General features: G+C 38.7%; 1 protein-coding gene across 3 annotated transcripts in view; it reads right to left on the bottom strand.

The window, feature by feature from the left end:
* F13A1 (coagulation factor XIII A chain) overlaps nt 1-27,172 on the bottom strand; it is a 180,259-nt gene that overhangs the window by 64,278 nt on the left and 88,809 nt on the right. For all 3 annotated transcript variants that reach the window (XM_033114690.1, XM_033114688.1, XM_033114689.1), the window contains exons 8-9: nt 10,386-10,560; nt 6,631-6,769 (exon numbers count right to left, since the gene is read on the bottom strand). In XM_033114690.1, coding sequence (XP_032970581.1) covers nt 6,631-6,769; nt 10,386-10,560 — 314 coding nt within the window. The remainder of the gene's footprint in view (nt 1-6,630; nt 6,770-10,385; nt 10,561-27,172) is intronic.

The following is a 27,172-nucleotide window of genomic DNA, read 5'->3' as shown; positions in this document are numbered from 1 at the left end:
TTGGGTTTGTAATTCAGGTTTTCCACTTATTGGCTGGTAACCATGGTTAAGTTACTGTGCTTCAGTTTCTTCATTTATAAAGGAGGAAAATAATAGCAATTACCTTAATAGATTAATAAAGAATTAGATGAGCTAATATATGTTACCCACTTTGATCAGGATCTGACACAGAAAAAGTGTTTCATAAGCTATTTTGATTCTTTGGAAAACACTTTTTCAATCCTTTTTTTCAAGACTCTGGTGTGGATTCAGTGTATATTCTTAGTTCTATAATGACAGTTCTCATGATCTAGCTCTAGGTGATTTTCTTAAAAACAATTTGGCTGACTGTAATGTGATTAACAAGACAATCTATTTGAAAATAAATATCTTTGTTAGCTGTTCAGAATTGTTATTTTGGATGCATCACAGGATAATTTTATAAACCCTTAAGCATCTTGAAGTAGTTTTGTCTGTATTCAGAATTTTTCTCTTACTTTTTTATTTGGAATTCATTTTTTGATTATTGTTTTCACATACAGTGATCAAAACTTAGGATAACAGAACAATATGAAAGTCCAATGAGTTAGAACACACTGAGCTCTTCAGTGTACAAGGTGGATTAGTTTACATTTCAAAAACAGGCCTACAGTGTGCAAACCACCATGCCAAGTGCAGAGATTGCAATGAGAATTAGGATTGGTGGCTGCTTTACACCCGGCTGACTCCCAGGTGTGAAAGCTGCTTAATTGCCACTCTAAAACTTACTTTCAAAGAGCTTTGTTTATAGATTCAGTACATTGCAGCACAGAAATTTTTGCATTTGGAGGGAAAAAACAAAACAAAACAATAGCAAGTACACTCTTTCGAAAAAGTACTAAAGGAAGTTGGAACTTTTTTTTTTTAAAAGAACCAGATGCACTGAGTCCAGTCAAACAATTACCAGTCAAGAAATTCTCTGTGTTGTGTTTGATTTCTATTCCCCACCCCACCCCCGGGGAAATGACGTGAAGCCAATTCACAAAGCAGCAGCTATATGTGAGTAAGCAGGTCACAGTCCAGCCCTGTGCAGGTAAGGGGGTCACCACACAGAACAAATGGTGGGCCCTGCTGAATATGGGAGAGAAGGCCTCGTTGGAAGAACAGTGAAAATTATTTTAAAAAATAATAATTTTAAAGCTGCAAATGATCCTATAGATCATTAAGAACAAACTCATACATTTATTCGTTTACATCTGAGAAAATCAAGGCCCAGAGAAATCATGCAATTTGCTCAAAGTAACCCAGCTAATTTGTGGCAGTGTTAACCATATTGCTTTGCACCATGGAGAGAGGGAGGGATGGAAAAAAATTTGCAAGAATAGTTTGCCTTGATTTGGTAGTTTTTCCAGGAAAAAACAAAATATTTTTCCTGAGAAAAAACAAAATAAAACTGTGATTTCTTTTTACTTGGATAAGTGACTAATTCTTAGATTGTTGAAACTGAGCCCAAACTGATAAATACAAATTTGCTGGTTTACAATTATCTTAAAAGATAAATCGAAAAATCCAATTTAATCAAACATAATTAATTTCAAATGAAAAGGCAATAAAGGAAGTAAAGTCTCTTGCTAATTATTTTAGCACTCACTGCTTTTACAATTATCTTTAATATCATATAAGATGTTTAAAACTCTGAATTAGGCTGTGTTTTACATCTGCCAGTTGGCCAATCTGCCAGCTGGACTTTGAGAAGCGGACTGACTGGTTAGTGTGAGGCCCTTGATGTATACAGGTGTGCTCAACCCCCTTCTCTTCACACCCTGATGGCATGCACAGGACATGCTTGCTGCACCTGACCTGGAATGCCACTGTCCGGAGAGGAACAACTTTCTCTGGGAACATGAGCAGGATGGCAAAGGTCACATGAGGGAGGGGCTTGCAAGGGGTGGGCTCCAAGAGGGAATCTGCAACACTGTGGACTATTGGACCCTAAAACAAAGAGGGTTTGTTTTAAAGAAAGCAGGACCTAGGGCTGGACAGGCCTAGAGGGTAGAGAAGAGGGAGAGGTAGTGATACATGGATGATAGCAACACATCCCCACTGCTAAAACAGTCCCATTTACAATTGCTGGTTAATTTCTCTCTGAATTCTTAGCATTAACTCCATCCGCTCCTTGTGAATGCACAGCCTGGGTGAATCAGTCTTTTCAGTAAGGCAAGCAAAGAGCTAGATGTTCTTGATGTTGTACAGGAAGGAGCAGAAAAGGGCTGCATCATGAGAGTTAGTTTGAATATTCAACAACCTAGTCATAACGTACAAGATAACTCTGCGTGAAACTCCATTCCTCCCTGTCCAGCCCTGGAAACAGATGCTCTGCGGTTGTCTCATCTCATCATGTGAACAGCCTTCCCCCTTCCTCCCCTGGGCTTAGGATGGAAGCCCCTTGCCCTCCTCTCTGTGACTCCCGGCGCACATTACAGCCCACCTTCTATTTCTCATAGAGTGTTCTACGCGTGGCTGTCGCACCCACAAACCCTGGATGGGGCTCCTCAAGGGCAGTGACCTGGTTAATTTCTCTCTGAATCCTTAGCATCTGGGCATTCACACATATTAGTGCACGATAGTATTTGTTGAATGAATTAAATGATATTTATTCAGTTAAATGAGCATTTAAAACTTTTTCAACCAATTCTATTTATTAAGCTCTTGTTCTATGCCCTGCAGGCTGTTACATGCTGCCAAGACAAAGAAAAATAAATTAGGTCAGTCATTGCTCCCCAACACCCCACCCAACCCCCGCCCATGGGGGTTGCAGTTTGGTGGAGGCAAGCCAGGAGTTCGACATGGTTCTTTCACCCAGAATTATCAAATCTGATAGTTTTCTCCACTAAAAGAACCCAGTATAACGCTTTCACTTATGAGAAGAGCCTTTCATGGAAATACCTTTTACGACCCTAATAAGTGCCACCATCTTTCTTTTAAAATCGTTTCCATTTCCATTGTGATCATCATATAACGAGGTGACTAAACTGCGCTTTTTCCAGGTCAGGCCAGAGACTTCACCCCAGCCCATCAGAATGAGCCCTTACTCTTCCTCCTCAATGAGCCCTCATGAGCCCTATGCACTGTTGGATGGCAGCTAAACATTGCACAAGCATCTTCATGAAACTGTCCACAATGATTCATAGATGCCTCCCCCAGAGGTTACGCATAATTCAAAACCCATCCGCGCACTCGGGACAGGCGGCTTAAATTGCTCCTTCCAGGATAAGTTACCTTGTGTTGGCCCATTCGGAATTTCATTTGCTACCCTGAGGTCAATTGCTCTGCCCAGCCGTGCCCGTCTAAGGTTCTTGGCTCCTCCCTGTCCTGAATCGCTAAGAAGCTGACTCTTCCCTGTATAGGCATCAACACTATGTCCACTCTGCAAAATTGCTGGACCCTGTGAGACACTCTCAGAAGGGAAACCCATGGTGGCAAACCAGGAAGCAGGCAAATAAACAGCCAGCTTGATGGTTTGTGGTAACGAGGGAGAAGAGTCAGAACATGAGAGGAAATCCAAACCTTGCCTCTTTGGAGCATATTAAGCATGACACCCCCTCATATGCATTCTTGTGCTCTCCTCCTGGCTTATTTGTGGGCTGACTGAGTCATGGAGAACAGGCCACCCTGGGTCCTTGAGACCCAACCGGATAAATTAATTCACCACAAACCGTGTACCATCAGGACCTCAGTGAAGAGATGATGGAGGCACAAGAGAGAGAAACCAAGAAATCATTCTCATGGTTTCCTTTAGAAAGAAAGGAAAGAGGCAGGGCCTGGAGGGCAGGAGCCGCATGCAAATTAAGAGGGCGTTGGGGCGAGTTTGCCCGACTGGAGCCTGTGGAAGGAAGTGAGTCTGGGGGCATGGGTGAGGCTAATTGCTCCTGAGACCCCTGCAAGGAAATTTGCTAGGCCACATGTTGCCAGCCACGCTGCACTGGCCTCTCAGGGTCAGCTGATGCCCACCAAATCCTCTCTGCCCTCACCTCAGCCTCTGTCAGCCTTGTGGTGACCCCTGTTCTAAGCAGTGGCAATTACTGATCTAATGAGCTAGCACCAGCAGGATGGTAAGTCCCTCACCTGGACTACCTCATTTAATTGTCACAACCACCCCAACAGGAAATAGTCACTATTAAGATTGCCCTCATTCTATTGATGAAGAAACTGAAATTCAGAGAGGAAAGGCCATTTTCTCAAGGTCACACAGCAAGTCCCTCTCCAAGCCAGAGCTCGACCTGGGGGTCTATCTTTGGTGACCATATTCCGATGATGTTTCCAAGAACAGCTCCCACCAGCCTCATCAATCAAGGAAGGTCTTAGAAATACTTTTGTTTTTCTGGAGCATCTATAGCTTCTATGGTCCATTAGCATTTGTACTGAGGAGGTACACATTTCTGATTTTATTTTAAAAATACCCCAAAGTAACCAAAATAGCTCAATCATCTTAGGACACTGGCACCTCTCTTTTCCTGACGGCTTCAATGTGCTTAGGTTGATGGCGACATATTGCCTCCAAGAAATTCCAGCTGTGTGACTAATAATGAAGGCAATAAAAACAGCTAACATCCATTAGGCACCTGTTATGCTTGGCTCTGTGCTGAGCAAAGTAGAAAATTTTGTGGTCTCCACTTTAGAGGAGAAAAGAGAGGCACAGAGAGGTTGTGACTTGCCCAAGGTCACACAGCTCATCAGTGGCAGAGCCTGGCCTTGGGACCCAGACCTGACTGAGCCCTTTATTCCTGGTTGTCTGTGGCCTGGCATGCCCTAAGTTGTGTTAACATCAGCCCTTCAGCTAAGTCATGATATACTGGAAAGCTAACTATGCACCAAGTGAGCGGAGGAAAGAGGGGCCTAGGGTAGTGGTCTGGCTGTGGAGGATGAGTAAGGATCCCAGACCAGGGAATACAGTCCCAGGATGATGGGATATTTGGGAAAGGCAAAGAATGTGCAAAGGGGGACAGGGACAGGGAAAAAAATTTGGAGCAAGGAGCTGGAAGAGAAAAGGGTTATCAAGAGCAAGATCTATCAGCTTCACAATTTTGCATCAATTTTGTTTATGGCCTCGTGAGGTTATTTGTTGGGGTGTCTCATGGGGATTTATAATGAGAGGTATTTGGATCAAGAAATAGGGAAGAATAATTTCCAACTGCAGTTAACGACAAAGGCAGTGTGTGTGTATGTGTGTGTAAGAAAGAGGTACGCAGTGCAGAATGCCAAATAAGTCTCGTTTTGCCACTTTCAAATGTCACAATGGGCTTTTGGGGTGGCTATTTTGGTCTTTTTTTGTCATTCCATATACATGCAGGGTTGCTATACTGTAATCCCAAGGGTTTAAATGCTGCTTTAAATTGCTGTTCAGTTTACAGAGGTGAGGTCTTGTCTTGTCTATACTCTCCAGCTTACCATTGCTCAGCTCCTTCACTGAGAATGAACTGCACTGTTTTTTCATTCATAGCAGCACTGTGCCACCAGTTCAGGATCTCCTTCTTTCAACATTCTCAAATGAGCGTTCACCGGTACTGGTGAGTTAATATTGCTCCTACAATTGTGATCCATTCCTGTAACATGGGGGAGTTAAGGCACTCCTAACTTTTAATTTCTCCTAAAATGAGCTTATAACTTCCTACCATCCCCATTTGGATACTTTTGCAACTGGCAGTGTTTTAGCTTTATTATTTATAAAGAACAACCAGAGGAGACATATTTTTGGCTTGGAAATTCCACCTAGTTCAATGCCTGGCAATGTCCTCCCATACAGACCTTCATAAATATTCTTGAAATTTGCACTCTTAGGATTTTTTTCCCAATTTATAGACTATTGTTTTGGACAGAGGGGGTCCCATGGAAAAAGTAAATTTCTTCGGGATCTTAAACTCCCTGTAGCCAGCTTGTGATGCAGCTGGTCAGGTCAGTGAAGGAACCGTGTGGTTGGTTTTTGGTAACAATTTCAACTTTATTCCCATTTTTATCTGTGAATGAATGATGAGGTCACAAATCAAGATGAACCACATCTTTATACTCAAAAAAGCAATCCTATATTGCAAAGGCAAAAAAAAAAAAAAAAGATTGTGGTTAAAGGTCATGTGGGTTTTATTCTCAGCTTAACAGATGTGTGACCTTGAGCAAATTACTTTAACCTCTCTGGGCCTCAGTTTCTTCATCTGTAAATGGAGATATTAATAAGCACCCACCTGATAAGAATTAGATAAGACTATGCACACACAGAGGCTGGTACATAGTAAGTATTTAATAAACTTAAATGTTAGCTATATTATTCTTAGAGTATTGACATAAAGAATGCTTGGCTCTATATCTCTGCCATTCACTATAATATTCATATACTAGGGTAGAGAAGAACCAATATAGACTGTAGCCTCTACAATGACGCCCTTTTACAGTGGTTGCTGTCGTAACGGGATGACTGATCTTTATTACTAGGAACATGTTCAGTAACATTTCTCATTCATTAGGTAAAAACAATCCCTGACAATCAGACATTTCTGCCTATGGTATTGAACAGTCCTTAGAATAGAAGAGAAAGAAACATTAGACCAAGTCTGTCTTGTGGTAAGTGTATAATGTCACTTTAATTTTACATCAGCAAATGTCCTTGGAAATCAAACTCACCACACTGAATCCTTGGTCATTCTGGAGTTCACGTTCCCATCTTCTTCCAGGAAGATGTCCATTTGCAGATTGGCATCATTATCATGGGCTGAGAAATAATTGGTAACAACTCTTGCCGGTATCCCAAGGCATCGCAGAACTGTAGCAAAGGACAGGCCACAACGAAACACATCACCAAAATTTACTAAATACTTAGAGAGCAGTCCCTTCTCATGAGCGATTTTCTTCTTTACCAATGGCAAAAGTTCAGAAATAACAGAAGTAAAAACAATGAATCACTGGAGTAGTAATTAGTAAAAGTTTATTGTGCACACACCAAAACAAAAACAAAAACAAAAAACAGTTTGCAAACCAGAGCACTCAAACCAAACATGGGGTGAGGCTCAGGGGTGTATTGTTACAACGCAGCTTACGTGGTCAGAAAGCAGTGACTGTTTATTCTTCACAGCAATTGGTTAGATTAGAATTTTCTTAAATGACAGGGAATTAGCCAGTGGTTACCTTATACCAACCTTGGGAAACAGTTCAAGTCTTGTTTATGATTTCCAGAGGCATAAGCAAGAAATGACCCAGGCCAACATAGTCTTGCAAAATAAGCTAACATAAGCTCTGTTTGTATGACTAAACTGGTTTGTCTGCCCCGGAATCTTCAAGGCTGGTCTCCATTGGCTTTTGATTTTAACACCAACATGAAAAGCCCTTTTGCACATATTATCCTCCAATAATCTGTACTGGAGAAGAGGGACTACTGCCAGGCATTAGGGCTGCAGAGAAACCTTGCTGCATGACCTGAAATTGGGCCAGATGAAGCCAACTGGAATAGAAGCCTAGTAACAGGGCTCCAGTTGTTTAGTTGCTGCTAATCATCAGATTGTCAAAGTAGTAGTATTTTAGCCCAGCTAAGCAGACTATGTTTCTGAAAATAAAATAAAATAAAATAAAATAAATAAAATTTAAAAACACTAATAGGAAGTTAGGGATTTACAAAGCAGGTTCTCACTGGGGGTTGCTCTTCTGGATGGAATTTATCCCGTGACACTTGGTGGAGGGTGACACCACAGATTCATTTTAATTGTTAGGTAATAAATTACCTGGATGCATTTCTTGCCATATGTACCTATTGATTAAACTTAATCCAAATGCCCTCCCTGGCTCCCAGGACACCACATATCAGGGTTCATTGAAAATAATTCAGCTGACAATTTTAAGATTAATGACTTGGCTTGCCTTTTATTTTCTCAGAATAGTTTAGCATTTTTAACCAAAGACTATTCACCTCCTTCAATAGAACAACCTTGGAAGTCCAAAGTGGAGTCTGGTGAGGTAAAGCTTGGCACTAGGGCACCAGTAGTACCTCCTCCCCTCCCACTTCCCTCCAACTTCCCTCTTGGGGTTTGTTCTCACTGTGATGTCCCACATTGTACTTCTGTCTTTTCCTCGCTTACCATCAAAGCCTCGATTAGATCCAGTGACCTTTTGTACAAAAGACATAAATGGATGGAAGGTGCTATTTTCGCTGGTTCTAAGCCTGAAGGAGTTACACTGGGGTAATGAAGTTATAGGCAGCAGGAGGATATGGGGAGTCAGAGGGTCCTTTCTGTTTTCCTGGAGTCATTTCATGACAGTGGCTGTATCCATTGGGTGCCCTCTGCATAATCTTGGCTTGGGAACCATGAGGGAAGGGGATACCTCCAACCTTTAGCTCATTCTGAAGTTCAGGCTTCTTTCTAGAACTTCAAAGACCAGTCCTTCTAGGGGACTTATACATTGGCCATGATAGCTCTGAAGAAATATATATTCCTTTAGTACTTGGCTATACTCAAATGGCTAAGAAAATGATCTTATTCAGTTTGATGCCATGGAGAAACAAAATACAACAGAGAACGCATGATTTCTTCTCACTTAAATCACTAACTAATTCTCAGACTTTGAGCTGAAACTGATGGGCTTCACCATCATTTATAAAAAAACGGCCTCATCTCAGCTTCTGGACTCCCGTCCTTCCTTGATTTTTCTGATCAAAAAAATGCTAGCTTACTAGGTAAAACATTTTTTTAAAAAATTTATTGGGGTGACAATTGTTAGTAAAATTACATAGATTTCAGGTGTACAATTCTGTAATACATCATCTATAAATCCCATTGTGTGTTCACCACCTGGAGTCAGTTCTCCTTCCATCACCATATATTTGATCCCCTTTACCCTCATCTCCCATCCCCCTCTCCCCTTACCCTCTGGTAACCACTAAACTATTGTCTGCGTCTATGTAGGTAAAACATTTTTAATGAGCAAGCAGAAAGGGCACTCCAACTCGAGTTGAATGTTTTCACCAAGAAATGGCATGTGAATGAAAATCATTACCAGTGATGAAGACATGCTGAATTAAATGTTTTTTAAAAAATATTCACTAAATTAACAATAACATTGTCTAGGCCTAGATAGACAAATGTCATTTCAAAATTGATGTGCAAGGCAGAAGAAAATAATTTTGTTCCCATATGTTTCCCTCTAGGGATTGAATGTTAGGTGGATCAAAAACCAGAAGGGAAACTGGGGAGTAAAGATTGCTCATTAAGTTCTGATATGTAATTGCTCAGGGATGTCGAGACTCACATGTAAAAATGGAGATGAAAAAAAAATGGAGATAAGACCACCTGCCACAATCATTGCCATAGCTAGGGTAAAAATTAAGTGGCTATATTTACAAAAGTTCTCAGTAATAAACAATAAGCAAATAAGTATATTTATAAGACTTCTCAATAATAAATAAGCAGCATACATCCTTTTAAATTATTTATTATTTTAAGTTTGGATAATTTAACCTTTTTAAGTTGTGGGGGGTTACTGAAAAAATGCAATATCCTTACTCCTACATCCTTATTTGGCCCCTGGGAACCTCCAATTCTCTGGATGTAGAATGATGAATTATGTAGGAAATAGCCCATCATTCTTTCTATAAAGATTCTGCAGTCAAAGAGAAACTATGAGTATATTTGGCCCAGAACAATTGAATTATGCATTGACTACATCCCAGAATAGCCACGCATAAATTCTATAGAGCCAATAGGGATTGCTACGTCTCTTTGCCAGGTTATAGGTATAATGTTGTGAAATGAAATTTCCTTTACTTTAAAAAAACATTACTCAGGCTTCTTGTTAAGATGGCAAAGTAGGCAAATCTGTGCTTGTCTCCTCCCACGACCACATCAAAATTACAACTAAACTACAGAAAAACCATTATTGAGAATTACCTGAAGTCTAGCTGAGCAGAACTCCTATAACTAAGGACATACAGAAGAAGCTATGTGGCGACTGGTAGGAGGGGTGGAGATGTGGACCTGGCTGGTCCTATGCTCACATGTTCCAGTTAAGAATTGGGAGGGATATTTGGGCTGTGGGGGTCCCCTCTGAGGGACAGAAACAAAATCACAGATACAGAGAACATTCTGATGGTTGCCAGATGCGAAAGGAGTTGAGGGGTGGGTGAAAAGGGGAAAGGGATTAAGAAGTACAAATTGGTGGTTACAAAATAGTCATGGGGATGTAAAGTATAGCATAGGGAATATACTCAACAGTACTGTAATAACTTTGTATGGTGTCAGATGCGTACTAGATTTATCAGGGTGATCACTTTTTAAGTTATATAAATGTCTAATTGTCATATTGCACACCTGACACCAATATAATATTGTATGTCAACTGTAATTGAAAAAAAAATTATTAAAAGAAAAAATATTTCTCAATTGGATACTTACATGTGTTAAAAACACCAGCAAAAACCCAGCACTGACCATACCGGACTGGATTCTGAGAACTCTTGTATTCCAACAGAATGTCAATGCTTCCAGTCCAGGCTGACGGGGGGACACCATAGGCATAGATATTGTCCCAGGATCCAACAAGGACACCGTTATCGTCTTTAGAATTAACCTAAAAGAGATCACAAGAGGTGAGAAAGACAAAACATCATTTAGAAGAGTCTTTTCCAGACTCTGACATTGGTCAAGCTAAGGCTTCCAGTGTCTTCTATATGCCCTACATGATGAAAATAGTTCATTACTGTTCAATTCATTGTTATGTTGTCAGAGAAAGTGATGCAGTAACTAAGTGAGCTGGGGAAACTGAATAACCAGACTCCCTCTTAAATAAAGTATCATTATAGTGAGGAGTGGTGAATAGCAGATAGATGTGTATCTCCACATCCTTAGATGGTACACACAGGGCACTTGGTCTGGTTGAAATAGTGCTGGAGAATGGTGTGAGGAAGAGAAGAAGAAGACCTACAGGAAAAGACAGCTCAAGTAGGGACCAAGTCGTGATCTTGTTGCAGTGGAAGGAGAATTCAAAACTGACAAATGGCAAAAGACGTATAGGTAGAGTGGGTCCCCGGAGTCTTATGGTCTAAGGAGTTTTGGCATTGATGATGAGAAGCAGATGCTAATGAATTGAAAAAGTCGACAGATGCTGTCATAGGAATCATAAAGAGTTAATAAGAAATTAGATCCCCATGGGTATCTTACAGAGTTTGTCTAAAAAATGATGCATTAAAGAAATATTTTCTTTATGACTGCTTCAGGTGATTAAAGTTTTATAGCTTAGTTAAAAGACATTCTATTTATATAAAGACCTAGGGTATTATAGTATAAATATGGAAGAGACTTAAGTGAATAATAGCAGTCTTGGATATTTGAAAACACCTTGCTATACGTTCAGACCAGTCATCTGCTAGCAGCAGCCCTCAAGTGCAGGAACAAAGATCTTTTGAATTTAGACAATAAAACAAAGATCAGGAATTAACAGTTCCAAGGCATCCTGTCAATTTATTTTTCTATTTTTAAAAAAATTTTATTTATTTATTTATTTTTTAAATTTATTGGGATGACAATTATTAGTAAAATTACATAGATTTCATGTGTACAATTCTGCATTACATCATCTATAAATCCCACTGTGTGTTCACCACCCGGAGTCAGTTCTCCTTCCATCACCATATATTTGATCCCCTTTACCCTCATCTCCCACTCCCCTCCCCCCTTACCCTCTGGTAACCACTAAACTATTGTCTGTGTCTATGAGTTCTTGTTTCTCATTTGTTTGTCTTGTTCTTTTGTTGTTTTTGGTTTATATACCACATATCAGTGAAATCATATGGTTCTCTGCTTTTTCTGTCTGACTTGTTTCGCTTAGCATTATACTCTCCAGATCCATCCATCTTGTCACAAATGTTCCTATATCATCTTTTCTTACCGCCGAATAGTATTCCATTGGGTATATATACCACAACTTCTTTATCCATTCATCTATCAAAGGACATTTTGGTTGTTTCCATGTCTTGGCCACCGTAAACAAAACTGCAATGAACATTGGAGCACACGTGTCTTTATGTGTAGATGTTTTCTGATTTTTTGGGTAGATATCCAGGAGAGGGGTTGTTGGGTCATATGGTAATTTTATTCGTAATTTTTTGAGGAACCTCCACACTGCCTTCCATAGCGGCTGCACCAGTCTGCATTCCCACCAACAGTGTATGAGCGTCTCTTTTTCTCCATAGCCTTTCCAACACTTGTTACTATTTGTCTTGTTGATGATAGCCATTCTGACTGGAGTGAGGTGATATCTCATGGTGGTTTTTATTTGCATTTCTCTGATGATTAGTGATGTTGAGCATTTTTTCATATGTCTATTTGCCATTTGTATGTCCTCTTTGGAGAAATGTCTCTTCAGCTCCTCTGCCCATTTTTCAATTGGGTTGTTTGTTTTTTTGTTGTTGAGTTTCATGAGTTCCTTGTATATTTTGGATATTAGCCCCTTATCAGAGGCACTGTTTGCAAAAATCTTCTCCCATTCAGTTGGTTGCCTCTTTATTTTGTCGATGGTTTCTTTTGCTGTGTAGAAGCTTTTAAGTTTCATATAGTCCCATTTGTTTATTTTAGCTTTTACTTCCATTGCCTTTGGAGTCAAATTCATAAAATGCTCTTTGAACCCAAGGTCTATAAGTTTAGTACCTATGTTTTCTTCTATGCAGTTTATTCTCTCAGGTCTTATGCTTAAGTCTTTGACCCATTTTGAATTAATTTTGGTACATGGTGACAGATAGCAGTCCAGTTTCATTCTTTTGCATGTGGCTTTCCAATTCTCCCAGCACCATTTATTGAAGAGGCTGTCTTTCCTCCATTGTATGTTTTTAGCTTCTTTGTCAAAAATTATCTGTCCATATTTATGTGGTTTTATTTCTGGGTTCTCAATTCTATTCCATTGGCCTATGTGTCTGTTTTTCTGCCAATACCATGCTGTTTTGATTATTGTAGCCCTGTAGTACAAGCTAAAGTCAGGGAGTGTGATACCTCCAGCATTGTTCTTTTTTCTTAGGAATGCTTTGGCTATTTGGGGTCTTTTGTGGTTCCAAACAAATCTGATGATTTTTTTGTTCTGTTTCTTTAAAAAATGCCATTGGGATTTTGATGGGGATTGCATTAAATCTGTGTATTGCTTTGGGTAATATGGCCATTTTAATTATGTTGATTCTTCCAATCCATGATCATGGAATGTCTTTCCATTTCTTTGTGTCTTCTTCAATTTCTTTCAAAAATGTCTTATAGTTTTCAGCATATAGGTCCTTCACATCCTTGGTTAAGTTTATTCCTAGGTATTTTATTCTTTTTGCTGCAATTGCAAAAGGAATTGTTTTTTGCATTTCTTTTTCTGAAATTTCATTGTTAGTATATAGGAATGCAATGGACTTTTGTACGTTGATTTTGTAGCCGGCAACTTTACTGTATTCGTTGATTGTTTCTAATAGCTTTTTGGTGGAGTCTTTAGGGTTTTCTATGTATAGCATCATGTCATCTGCAAAGAGTGACAATTTAACTTCTTCATTCCCAATGTGGATGCCTTTTATTTCTTTCTCTTGCCTGATTGCTCTGGCAAGGACTTCCAACACTATGTTTAAAAGCAGAGGTGATAGGGGACAGCCCTGTCGTGTTCCTGAACGTAGAGCAAAGGGCTTCAGTTTTTCACCATTAATTATGAGATTAGCTGAGGGTTTGTCATATATGGCCTTTAGTATGTTAAGGTATTTTCCTTCTATACCTATTTTATTAAGTGTTTTAATCATAAATGGATGTTGTATCTTGTCAAATGCTTTTTCTGCATCAATTGATATAATCATCTGATTTTTTCCTGTATTTTGTTTATGTGATATATCACATTGATGGATTTGTGGATGTTGAACCATCCTTGTGCCCCGGGGATGAACCCCACTTGGTCGTGATGAATGATCTTTTTAATGCATTGTTGTATTCGATTTGCTAGAATTTTGTTTAGGATTTTTGCATCTGTATTCATCAGAGATATTGGTCTGTAGTTTTCTTTTTTTGTGTTGTCCTTACCAGGTTTTGCTATCAGGGTAATGTTGGCCTCATAACATGAGTTGGGGAGTACTGTCTCTTCTTCAATTTTTTGGAAGAGTTTGAGCAGGATTGGTATTAGATCCTCTTTGAAGGTTTGGTAGAATTCACTAGTGAAGCCATCTGGTCCTGGACTTTTGCTTTTGGGAAGGTTTTGGATGACTGATTCAATTTCATTACTGGTGTTCAGTCTATTTAGATTTTCCAGTTCTTCATGGTTCAGCCTAGGAAGGCTATATGTTTCTAAGAACTTGGCCATTTCTTCTAGGTTATTGAATTTGGTGACATATAGTCCTTCATGGTATTCTTGGATGATCCTTTGTATTTCTGTGGTGTCCGTGATAACTTTCCCTTTTTCATTTCTGATTTTGTTAATTAGTGTCTTCTCTCTTTTTATGTTAGTGAGTCTAGCCAAGGGTTTGTCAATTTTGTTAATCTTTCAAAGAACCAGCTCTTTGTCACATTAATTTTTTCTATTGTCTTTTTGTTCTCTATTTCATTTAGTTCTGCTCTGATTTTTGTTATTTCCTTTCTTCTGCTGGCCTTGGGTTTCCCTTGTTCTTCTTTTTCTAGTTCTTTAAGGTGTAACATGAGGTTTTTTATTTGGGATTTTTCCTGTTTCTTGAGATAGGCCTATAATGATATAAGTTTCCCTCTTAAAACTGCTTTTGCTGCATCCCCAAAATTTTGGTAGGATGTATTTTCATTGTCATTTGTTTCTATGTATCTTTTGATCTCTCCTCTAATTTCTTCTTTGACCCAGTCATTCTTTAAAAATATGTTGTTTAATCTCCATGTATTTGTGTTTTTTCCTGCTTTCTTTTTGCAGTTGATATCCAATTTCAAAGCCTTGTGATCAGAAATTATGCTTGGTATGATTTCAATCTTCTTAAATTTGCTGAGGCTGATTTTATGTCCCAATACATGGTCTATCCTTGAGAATGTTCCACATACACTAGAAAAGAATGTATAGTCTGATGTTTTAGGATGAAGTGCTCTATATATGTCAATTATGTCCATTTCATCTAATGTGTCATTTAGGGCTGCTATTTAGTTATTTATTTTCTGTTTGGAAGATCTATCCATAGCTGTCAGTGATGTATTTAGGTCCCCTAGTATAATTGTGTTTTGGTCAATTTCTCCCTTTAGTTCTGTTAGTAGTTGCTTGGTATATTTCGGGGCTCCCTGATTGGGGACATAAATATTGATGACTGTTATGTCTTCTTGTTGTATAGTCCCCTTTACCATTATGAAATGTCCATCTTTGTCTCTTTTTATCTTTTTCACCCTGAAGTCTCTTTCATCTGATATCATTATGGCTACACCTGTTTTTCTCTGGGGACCATTTGCTTGGAGTGTCAATTTCTACCCTTTCACTTTGAGTCTATGCTTGTCCTTGTAGCTGAGATGTGTCTCTTGGAGACAGCATATGGTTGGGTTTAGTGTTTTGATCCAATCTGCTACTCTGTGCCTTTTTATTGGTGACTTCAGTCCATTTACATTTAAGGTGATTATTGATATGTGAGGATTTCCTGTCATTCTATCTTTAGTTTTCTGGTAAGGATGTGTCTCCATTGTTTCTTTGCCTTTTTGTTGTTGTCTATTATTTCTGTATGGTGGTATTCTATAATGTTTCTCACTCTATTTCTTCTTTTATTACAGTATGTATTTCAGTTCTGGATTTTTCTTGAGTGGTTACCCTTAAGTTTAAGTAAAAGAAAGTTTGATATTTAGAGTATTCCATTTTCTTTAGCACGCTTACTTTCTCCATTCCCATATTCCGGTTCAGGCCTTTACTCTCCCCGTTTTATGTTTTGGTTGTCACAAATTGTCCCTGTTGATGGTGGTCGAATAGCCTCCTTTAGTATTTCTTATAGTGTAGGTCGTGTATTAGAAAATTCCCTCAGTTTCTGTATGTCTGGAAAGGTCTTTATTCCTCCTTCATATCTAAAGGATATCTTTGCTGGATACATTATTCTTGGTTCATAATTTCTCTCTTTCAATAGTTTGAATATTTGGTTCCACTCCCTCCTGGCTTGTAGTGTTTCTGCTAAAAAATCTGATGATAATCTAATGGGCTTTCCTTTGTAGGTTACCATCTTCTTTTCCCTGGCTGCCTTGAGGATTCTTTCTTTGTCATTGATTTTAGACAGCTTCAATACAATGTGCCTTGGAGAAGGCCTGTTGGGATTGAGGTAATTAGGTGTTCTATTTGCTTCTTGGATTTGAGGATCCAGTTCTGTCCACAAGTTTGGGAAGTTGTCATCAACAGTTTGTTTGAATATATTCTCTGTTCCCTTCTCTCCTTCTTCTCCATCTGGTATGCCCATTATTCTTATATTGCTCTTTCTGATGGCGTCAGGAAGTTCTTGTAGAGTTCTTTCATTTCTTTTAAGTGTCAAGTCTCTTTCATCTTCCATCTGTGTAATTTCCAGGTTTCTGTCTTCGATGTCACAGATGCTTTCCTCCATCTGGTCAACTCTACTACCTAAGCTGGTTATTTCATTCTTAATTTCTTCTACTGAGTTCTTAATCTCTAGAAATTCTATTTGGTTCTTTTTTAAAATTTCAATCTCTTTCGTAAAATGCTCACGGTGTTCTTTGATTGCGTTTCTGAGTTCATTAAATTGCCTTTCTGTGTTTTCTTGCATCTCATTAAGTTTTTTCAGAACTGCAATCTTGAATTCTCTGTTGTTTAAGTCACATATTTCCATATCTTTAAGTTCCTTTTCTGGAGACTTTTCACTTTCTTTCTGAGCTGTCTTGTTGCCTTGGTTATTCATGGCAATTACTGATTTTTTATTTCTCTTCCTAGACATCTACAGGAGTGGCCTCTGCCACAGGTTTGATAGGGAGAGGTCTTTCTTTTGTTTTCCAGTACTTTTGGTAGAATGTCTTATTTTCTTTCCGACTGCAGCCTTTTATTTCTCTCACACGGTAGTGCTATGTTTTCTCTGCACTATTCCAGCTTCTCACACAATGGGGGGATTCCCTGGGAGATGGGCTTCTCCTCTGTTGATAGTTCGCTTGGGTCACAGGGCGCAGTGTCTGTGTGGGTGTGCAGAGAGCTTTTGAAGTTCCAAAGCTCTTCCTGCACGAGATTCAGAGCAGGTATGTTTCAGCAGTTCTGTTTATTCCTGCAGGGATCTGCCCAGATAGGTGGGGCCAGGGGCGGAGTGAGTTGTGAGAGGTGGCCCAGAGCAATGGCAGCGACCACCACCACAGCCGGTCCTGCTTCCACAGTTCCCTCCCCTTTGCCAGAACTAGTTGGGCAGGTGGGGGTGGGGCAAGCTCTGGGAGGGTAGGGAGGGGGCGGCCGGTCTCAGTGCCTAAGGCTTCCGATCTCTGCTCGGCAGTGAGGGCTTAAACCACCGTTTTCAGCCTTGTTCCCTCAGTCTTTGCTCCGAGGTCTCTGCCGTGAGCATTGGGTTCAGCCGTGTTATATGCTGCCCCCTCAGCCCTGTGGGCCATAAGCGGAGCCCTAGCAGTCCGAGTGCTTCCCTCTCCCATAGCTGCGGTAGCTCTGGGATGCAGCGAGCTCGGAGCGCTGAGCCAGGTCTGCGTCCTGCTGCAGTTCTCCTTTCCCTCCTCCGCCGCTTGCGCGATTCGCCCACCTTTCAGTGAATTCAGTAGTGGGCCTCTTTGTCTTGCCTGTCTGCTGTGCAGGGAGTCCTTTGTGGAGTTATTGTTGTTCGATTAGTTTTAAATTCCAGGGGAGCTTTACAGAGGCTCACCTCACGCTGCCATTTTGATGATGTCTACTGTCAATTTTTTTTTTTTAAAGATTTTATTGGGGAAGGGGAACAGCACTTTATTGGGGAACAGTGTGTACTTCCAGGACTTTTTTTTTTCCCAAGTCAAGTTGTTGTTCTTTCAGTCTTAGTTTTAGAGGGCGCAGCTCAGCTCCAGGTCCAGTTGCCATTGCTAGTTGCAGGGGTATAGCCCACCATCCCTTGCGGGAGTCAAACCGGCAACCTTGTGGTTGAGAGCTCACTGGCCCATGTGGGAATCGAACCAGCAGACTTTGGAGTTAGGATCATGGAGCTCCAACCACCTGAGCCACTGGGCTGGCCCCCATCCTGTCAATTTGTCTTGGGGGGGAGCACCGATGAATCTTACCTCTCTTAGTATAACTTTCATCATGTTTGATTATAGTCAGAAGAATGTCTAGATTGGCAGCAGTGGGAGTTTTCCCCCAAACTGGTGCTATTTAAACCATGTGTATACGTTGATGACAACCTTTTAGAGCCTTGCTCCTCAAAGTGTGGTCTGTGGACCTGCAGCAATGGCATCGCCTGGGAGTTTGTTGGGAATGCGGAGTCTCAGCCTGCTCTCCAGATCTGCTGAATCAGAGTCTGCATTTTAACAAAATCCCCAGGTAATATGTGTGCACATTAGTTTGAGAAACAGGTTCAGACTATGCTGAGAACACATTAGTAAGCAATGTGAAACATATGATTGAAGCAGGTGTGTGTGGATTATGAAAACCATGGACGAAATATTAAAATATAGTGAGTTTTTATGTGCTCACTGCCTTTTGCCCTTTAACAGCTCAGCATCAGTACTTGCCCAGACCCCTCTCTTAGGCTTGCTGAGTCTAGCTGTATAGGAGTTTATCTTTCCCACTGGGTCATGAGTTAATTGAAGATAGAAATGAAAATCTGCCTCTCTGACTTCTAGCAAATGTTGGCAAAGAGCAGGTGCTCAGTAGTTGTTGAATAACCATTTGTATTTGCAGTTAGCATATAGGCATTGTACAACTGAATAAGACTTTCTCCTTGGGGAGAGATAGATAAGAAATCAATCAAGTGGAAGTAAAGTTTACTGGTATTAAGAGAGAAAGATATACAGGTGGAGAGGGGGCCCAAAGGATGGAGTAATCACTTTTACCAGGCTGAGGGTGGTGGTGGTGGTGGTGCTGGTAGTTGGGGTGGTTGTGGGCTGACTAGAGGAAATGATATGAAATCTTGGTTTTGAGGGCCAGAATAGGCCATTTACATAGTGGAAACAGTTTGAATAAATGCTTGGTGTCATGAAACAATATGGCAGGTTCAGGAGCCTGCTAGGAACTCTGCATGGGTATCATGTAAATAGGCAATTTTGGATGAAATAGAAAGAAAATATTAGAGGAAAATACTTCTACTCTGAATGACAGATCTTCTACTGAAATGTGAGATTTACTCTAGCACCGAGTGGTATTTCCCAAAGAGGTTCCTTCTGGGGAATGTTCTCTAGAAGATCACTATTCAATTTGATTTAGAAAAACTATTTTTCCCCCTTTACTCTGTCCAGTCAGGTTAAAGTGAAGGTAACCACCCAGTTAATTTAAGGTAGAAAAATCGTAATTCTTTGAAGATTTCTGGAGGACCTTGTTCAAATAATTGCAAACTTACGCCTTTTATGTAAACTTTGATTTTATCCTGTAACTCTATGAAATGATGGGGTTGCAACAGGGGTGAGCCAACCATGTTGGCTCTATTCATGATCAATACTTCTCATTGCAGTTAAATTGATTATTTAAAAATCTGCATTTATTATAACAAAGCCAGAAGAGTGCCTTGGTAGGCTATGATGTGGTTTGGTCTTGGTAGATAGGTAGATTCAGCTTTAACTCACATTACCATTCCTTATTATTGAGAAGTAGAAGAGGGCCTATGAATCTCAGAGGTCAAAGTGTCTAAACTATGTTTCTGATGACTGATTTTCAAACAGATAGTCATTAATTAGAAGGGCTATTTCTAGCTTATGGTTGAACCCAATCAAATAAGGGGAAGAGTTGAAAAAAAAAAAGCTATCTCCTCTACAGATCTTTTAATTGTTAATGCTGAGCTGTTCCCCTGTTGCTAGATAAATCACAACTCTCATTTATTAGCATTTGGCCAGATTAGCTACTGTTTTCTAATTAGAACATTGATTTCTGGGGAGCCTAGACACTGAAAGAGATAAGTCCTTAGAGACAGATGTAAAGGGTTAAAGTAACAACCCGCTCCCTAGACAACAGGACATTTGGGGGTCACTTCAAGGGCATGCTGGTCCTTTTTTTTATGCCACAACGGACTGTTTCAACACCCTATTATGAAATTAGAGCTTGACCAGTGACAGAATGAAATGTCTCAGTCTTGCATCACTGGTGGTCAAGGAGACAATATAAGCCCAGGACTTTGGACAGGGAGTGTTTTTAAATATTGTTAATGTTGCACTACATGGTCCTCCCATAATGGCTACAATATTGGAAAAATGAAAAACCAGGCACCCCCCCCCCAACCACTGTCAGTAACCTCAGTGGCATAACATAATTCAGTAAACTTCCAAACATGGTCCCCCAAAAAGATGAGGATTATGGAGTGGAGGAGACAGCCACCATGGCTCAGCTCTTAACCCTAACCATCAGTTCTTCGGAAGCCCTACTGTCAACTCAACAGTATCCTGAGATTTCTCATTTGTATTTCAAAATCTGGAAAGAAACAAACTGAATTAAAATGGCTGATTTTGTCCTTGTTCTGACTGAATAGTGGACACAAGTGTTGTGGAGAAATAGGTGAAAAAGGGTCTACACCTCTAAAGAGGTAAAGACTCTGGGACTACAGTAGGGGAAATTATACAAAGCCTAAGAGTTAGTCCCCCATGTGAATGAGACATATCTCCAACTAGGTTGAATGGATTCTGGAATGAGAAATTTGATAGAATCTTAAAAGAAAGAGTAGAGCCCAAGTATTGTAAGAGAGATTGCCATCTTTTCAGCTAATTTCCCCTTCCCTGCTCCAATCTTTCTCAGGGGACTAAAGAGTAAATAAAATGAAATATATACTGATGTTCAGTGGAGAAATCAAAATAGTCTTAGATTGGGAAGAGTCAAGATTTTATCTACACTATATTAGAGCAAATAGAACACTTGGAGAAGAGTTATGCAAGTATGAATAAAAAGAAAAGAAGCAACGAGGAAAGGAGAAGGTGAGAGAAAGGCAGGGAGGGAGGGAGAGGGAGAGAGAGAGAATATTAAAAAAATAATACATAGAAGAAAACAAAATTAAGAAATATAAAGTATTTTCTCACAATCTCTTAGGAGATCACAGACTTAAAGACACAAATTGAGGACCAAATCATATCATCGTGGAACTAAAAATAAATTATAAGCTGTAAAAAACAGAATAGATACTGCTAAAAATAAATTAATGACAGAAAAAAGCTTGAGATGAAGAATATACCAATAAAACTGGTGAAGAGATGAAGTTATTTAGAGAGAAGCTAACAGTTATGAAAGATAAGGATGATACAACATAAGGATAATTAGTATCCTTAAAATAGAAAACCCAACAAATGAAGCAGAAGATACATTCAAGACATAATATAAGGAAATTTTACCAAATTGAGAAAAATTGGATGTATACATTGAAAGAGCAATCTGCTTAGCATATTTCAGAATGGTACACTTGAAACCTATGTAATTTTACTAACCATTGTCATCCCAAAAATATTTAGTTAAAAAAAAGAAAGCAAGAAAGCAAGCAAACAAGCAAGCAAGCAAGCAAGCAAGCAAGAAAGAAAGAAAGAAAGAGCAATTTGTGCTCCAGGATAAAGAGATACAGAATGCTAATTGCCTAGGAACTTTAATTAATCAAACTATTTGAATGTTAAGATAAAGAAATAATACAGACAGAAAATGCAAATTAACAACAGTGAGGACATTGGCTGCCTTTAGACTTCTCCACAGCACCATTCAATGGCAAAACACACTCGATCAATATTTACATAGTCCTGAAAGAAAGGTTGACCCAAGAATATTGTGCAGAGCTAAGATATTCTGCAAGTATAAAAGCAACCCACACACATTTCAAAGATGAAGGATCTCAGGGTATATAGTATCCATCAGAACCAAACTACATTACTAACAAGTGTCACCCCAATAAACTTTAGTTAAAAAACCAAGAAAACAAACAAACTACTTGAAAGGTGGTATCAAGATAATTAAGGGCTGAATGAAATGAAGAACCCAGGAACAGAGACCTTGTGGTAAAAGTGGTGAGAAAAATCCATATAAGTATAAAAATGTTGGAGAATTGTAGTAGTAGGAGAATGAATATGAATTTTAAAACTTGGTAATGTAAAAACAACAATAATCCTAAGAAAAATAGACATTAGGGAGGAAAGAATGGAAGTACTAATGTTTTAATGTGTTGATCTCTCTTAGTTAATTGACATCATCTAAAATTAAAACATAATTTAAAAATATAATTACTTTATTCTTTTAATGGTTTCATGAATTTTTAATAATCTTAGAGGGATCTGTTAGGAAATAATATTTCTGGTAGTGAAGAAACATTTGAATTTTAATAATTTCTTCTGTTGTAATTCAATATTTTATCTTCTGTGAAAGTAAAATTTAGTAAAATTAAGTAAAACTTAAATATAATTTGAGTACAATTAAGAGTAATATTTTAAATTAAATAGCATGATACTATTTGGCATAAATACTAACAAACAGACCAATGGACCACAATAGAGAACACAGAAATAGACCCCAGAAATATAGTTAACTAATCTTTGACAAAGTTGCAAAGGCAATTCCATAGACAAAGGATAATCTTTTCAACAAATGGTGCTGGATCAATTGGATATTCATAAGCAGAAGCGAACTTTTACTCATATCTTGTACCATAGATAAAAGTTTTCTCAAAATGAATTATAGCTTTCCTAAATATTAAACCTGAAACTATAAAGCTTCTAAAAGAAAACATAGGGAAAAATGTTTGTACTCTTTGGTGAGGCAAAAATTCCTTAGATACACTACCAAAAGAATTACCCATAAAGATTATACTTAAAAGTTTGCCTTCATTAAATTAAGAACTTTTTCTCTTTGAAAGACATTGTTAAGAGAATGAAAAGATAAGTTCAGAGTGGGCAAAAATATTTGTAAATCACACATGTGATAAAGGGCTTATATCCAGAATATTGAAATTCAATAATAAGAAAATGAACAAAATTTAAAAACATGGGCAAAATAGTTGAACAGATACTACGTCAAAGAAAATATATAGATGACAAATAAACACAACATAAGATGCTCAATGTTATTAGTCATAAGGAAATGCAAATTAAAACCCTAATCAGATTAGAAAATCTAAAATTAAAAAGACTAATCATATCAAGTGTTGGGGAAGATGTGAACACCTGGGACTCTCACGCACTGCTGGTGGGAATGTAAAATGGTACAACCATTTTGGCAGTTTCTTAAAAATTAAACATACACTCATCATATGACCCAGCCATCCCACTCCTAGGTATGTATCTAAGAGAAATAAAAGCTTATTCTATACAAAGATTTTTAGATCAATATTTTTAGCTGTATTGATAAGAGGCAAAAGTGCGAAACAGCTCAAATGTCCACCAATAAGTAAGTAGACAAATTGTAGTTCATCTACACAATGGAACATGACTCAGCAATAAAAAGGTATGAACTACTGATACATACAATAACATGGATGAATCTCCCAACGAGAAAGAAGCATGAAAGACATCGGACAAAAAAAGAGTACATACTGCATGATTCCATTTATATAAAATTCTAGAAAATTCAATCAATGTGTAATGACAGAAAGCAGAGCGGTGATTATCTGGGGATGGTAGACAAAGCAGGGAGTCATCAAAAGGAGAAATTACAAAGGAAACTTCCGGGCAGTGATGGATGTATTCATTATTTTCATTTTGGTGATGGAGTTATGGGTGCATCAAAATGATCAAATTGTGCACTTTAAATATGCACATTTTATTATATGTCAACAAGATCTCAAGAAAGCTATAAAAAGAGTAAGTGTAATACTTTCTAAATTAAACTAGCATCTACAGTATGATACCATTTATGATTTTAAAACTGTATCTATTTAAATATCTATATATCTAGTTGGTATGATGTACATCAAATATTAATAATTATTTCTTGGTGAAAATTGGGGTGATTTTTTTTGAGGAAAGGATTTTTTCAACTTTCATTTAAAATATTTTCTGGGTTGTTTGAATTCTTTTTGGAGAGCATTACCTTTTTTTTTTTTTTTAAACCAAAAAATAAAAAAGATCTTTCATTAAAAAACAAAAACAAAAACAAAAAACTGGAAGCAGATATGCTAAGATGCTAACTGTTTAATTCTTGGGGTAAGAATATATATAATTATTATTTTCTTTTTTACCCTTTTAAAAATGTTTAGAATTTCCCCAAATATTTATCCCAGGGGAGAGAATAGTTAAAATCTATTTTGTGAACTGTAGGGTGGGCTGCCTCTCTGAATTCGAGGTCCACGGGGAGTGACTTAACTGGGTTTGTTCAACTATGGGTAGGCGCAGAGGCAAAGCTCTTTGAGGGCTGGATAGGGCGGCCAAGCTTTCAGGAGGTGACCACCAGGGAATGGGGAATTGCGGGAAATGCAGTAGGTAATACAGTGCTTTTGGGGCCGGGGACCCTTTAAATGGATGGCTGTAGGAGGACTGGCATATGTTTGGTTCTGAAATGGAGCTGCCTGCTGGCAGAGAGGCTCCTCTGACGTGAGGGCCTGGCGCTGGAGTAACGCTGAGTAGACCTCACCTTAGGGTAGGAATAGCCCTGGATTCTTGTATAATCCTAGGACAGGGAGGGCCTTAAAGCATGACCAAAACTGAGCTTCTCTCCAATTTTGGTCATGGGGAATTGAGCAGATTTTAACTTGATATTGATACTGTAAAAAAGAAAAAGAAATGTGACATTTCTTGATTCTCTAATTTTCTGTAGCACAAACCTTTACATTTTGCACAATTGCTATTTTTTTTTGCTTCCTTTTAAAGGTAAAGGTATTTTTCTTATCCTGTGTACACGTTATATGGCTATAATGAAATGACTTCACTCTGTCATAAAACTATTATATTCTGTTAAATTTCATTGTTAAGAGTTATGTTCTCATACAGGTTAGGATTTCTGTAACTCGTAGAATACAGTTTTATACCTAATCCTGTCTGTAATAGTTTCTTGAAGACTATTGGATATAAATTTTGGGTAACATGAACTAGCTTCAAATGTGGAGAGTTAAATTTAAAGGAGAAGAATTATTCCTTGACTCAGACCCTTTCCAGATTTTGTGAACCACAAGGCCCCAGCTATAATCTGGTGGTGGTCCATCTTAATTGTAGGTGGAAGTCATATAGTGGATGTCAAATTGTGTCCTTGACATTCTAGAGTTCTGCAAAAGAAAGAGCCTCAGTAGTCACCTTTTTGGGGGGTGGGGAAGGAGATGACTGAGTGGTGGGAACGGTGGGGGCTTCAGGCACCATCTTTCTTCAATGACAACTCTGCTTTTCTCTTTTATGTATCTGGGTTTGACTGGTATTTATTTGAAAAATATCAGTTCCAAAAAGTAAAATCTGAGAACTCACTGGTCTGGGAAAGTAAACTCACTGGTCTTGTTCTTGTGTCTGCTCTGACATTTTTTAAGTTATGTGATGAGAATAGGAATGGAGATGAGCTGGCGATGAAGTATTCCTAGACAGGTTATTTCACAGGCAGGCCTCCCAACAAATACACACAAGAGAAAGAATTAGGGTAGCAAGAATTCTATTTCCTCCATGGCCTGGATCCTCATCTTTGATTCCTTTTGGACTTTCATAACACTTATGACAGCTAGGGTCTTAATCCAAAGAAAAAGACAGCCATCTACAATGTCCTGGGTTTTTCATAGTTGTGGGTTTAACGAAAAGCTGTTTTCTATCTTGGTGCTACTGGAAATACTATTCTGTCTTTCTGGAATGCTCTTCCATACTCAAACTCTTTATTTACCTGGCGCATGTCTACTGATTTTTTAAAACTCAGATGGTTTCCTTCTGGAAATACTCACCTATCATTTTGATTTGGATGTCTTTGTTCACATAGTATTCTTTGCTTAGTACTGTCCTCCTCATTATTACATTGCCTCTGTTATTAGCTGATTGATTGCTCCCATTAGCAGATGTACATTCCCAAAAGGAAGGAAGGCACCGTGCTGTTTTGACTTGGTATTCTCAGTGCTAGCACAGAGTGGCCACTAAATAATTCCCCTGAATGAACTGATATGGTGTCAGTGGAAGGAGGGTGTAGGCCACCTTTTAATATTCCTTTACTAGATCAAGAGAAATGGGTAATCAGAATGTCAACAGATACTCCGTTGAAAGTGACAAGATATTTCTAAACTTTATGTAGAAATGCAAAGGATCTAGAATAACCAAAATGATGCTGAAAAAGAAGAACAAAGTCGGTGGACTGCATGATTTGAAGACTTATGATAACACTAGTAATTGAGACAGAATGGTATATAAGGATAGCTAAATAGACCAATGGAACAGAGTCCAGAAATAGATCTACACTTTTATAGTCATTTGATTTTCAACAAAGTCACCAGAGCAATTCAATGGGGACAGGGGGGGCGGGGGGGCATGACAGTGTTTTCAACAAATGACATTCTTTTCAACAAATTAGTTTCCAGCAGTTTTTTTCAATTGGAGAAAAAAAAACTTTGACCCCTACCCTACAACACACAGAATGACAACTCAAGATGAAGCATAAACCTAAATGTAAATTTTACTTCAATTAAAAAAAAAATTACATGAATTAACCCTAATCTATACTGTGAAGCATATAACTACTGTTATGCCAATGCCCTTTGGTATATATATACTTGACACAAGTTCCGGCAGGGGTGGGTAATTAGATTCATTTTTCATGAAAACCATTACAGCTAGAGATTATTGACCTTATCTCCCTTAGTAACTGAGGGTTCTTATTTGGCCAAAACATATTTTACTAATTGACAATCCAGAGAGAAATAACCAAAGGTGGACCGAGAGAGAGAGAGATACTGAGATTTTAAGCTTTTTAAATATTGTCTGCTTTTTTCATTGCTATACCATTGCTGCATGGTGTAAGGCCTTCACAAAAATGAGAATGAAAGGAATGGATGGATGGGAAGGGGGGAAAAGCAGATTCAGAAGAGGAAAGGAGAAGGATGTCAAGGGAGGAGAGAGGGGAAGGAAAGAGGGTGAGAAGGGGACGCAAAGTGCATAAAGCTGTGAGGGCATACCCTAGACGGTTATGCTGGCTTTGCTGCATTTCCATCTGTCTGTCCTGGGGATGTCTGCCCAGGAGA

The sequence above is a fragment of the Rhinolophus ferrumequinum genome, chromosome 9 (assembly GCF_004115265.2).
Source record: "Rhinolophus ferrumequinum isolate MPI-CBG mRhiFer1 chromosome 9, mRhiFer1_v1.p, whole genome shotgun sequence".
In the NCBI taxonomy this organism is placed as follows: Eukaryota; Metazoa; Chordata; class Mammalia; order Chiroptera; family Rhinolophidae; genus Rhinolophus; species Rhinolophus ferrumequinum.
This window is presented reverse-complemented; position numbering and strand designations above follow the sequence as displayed.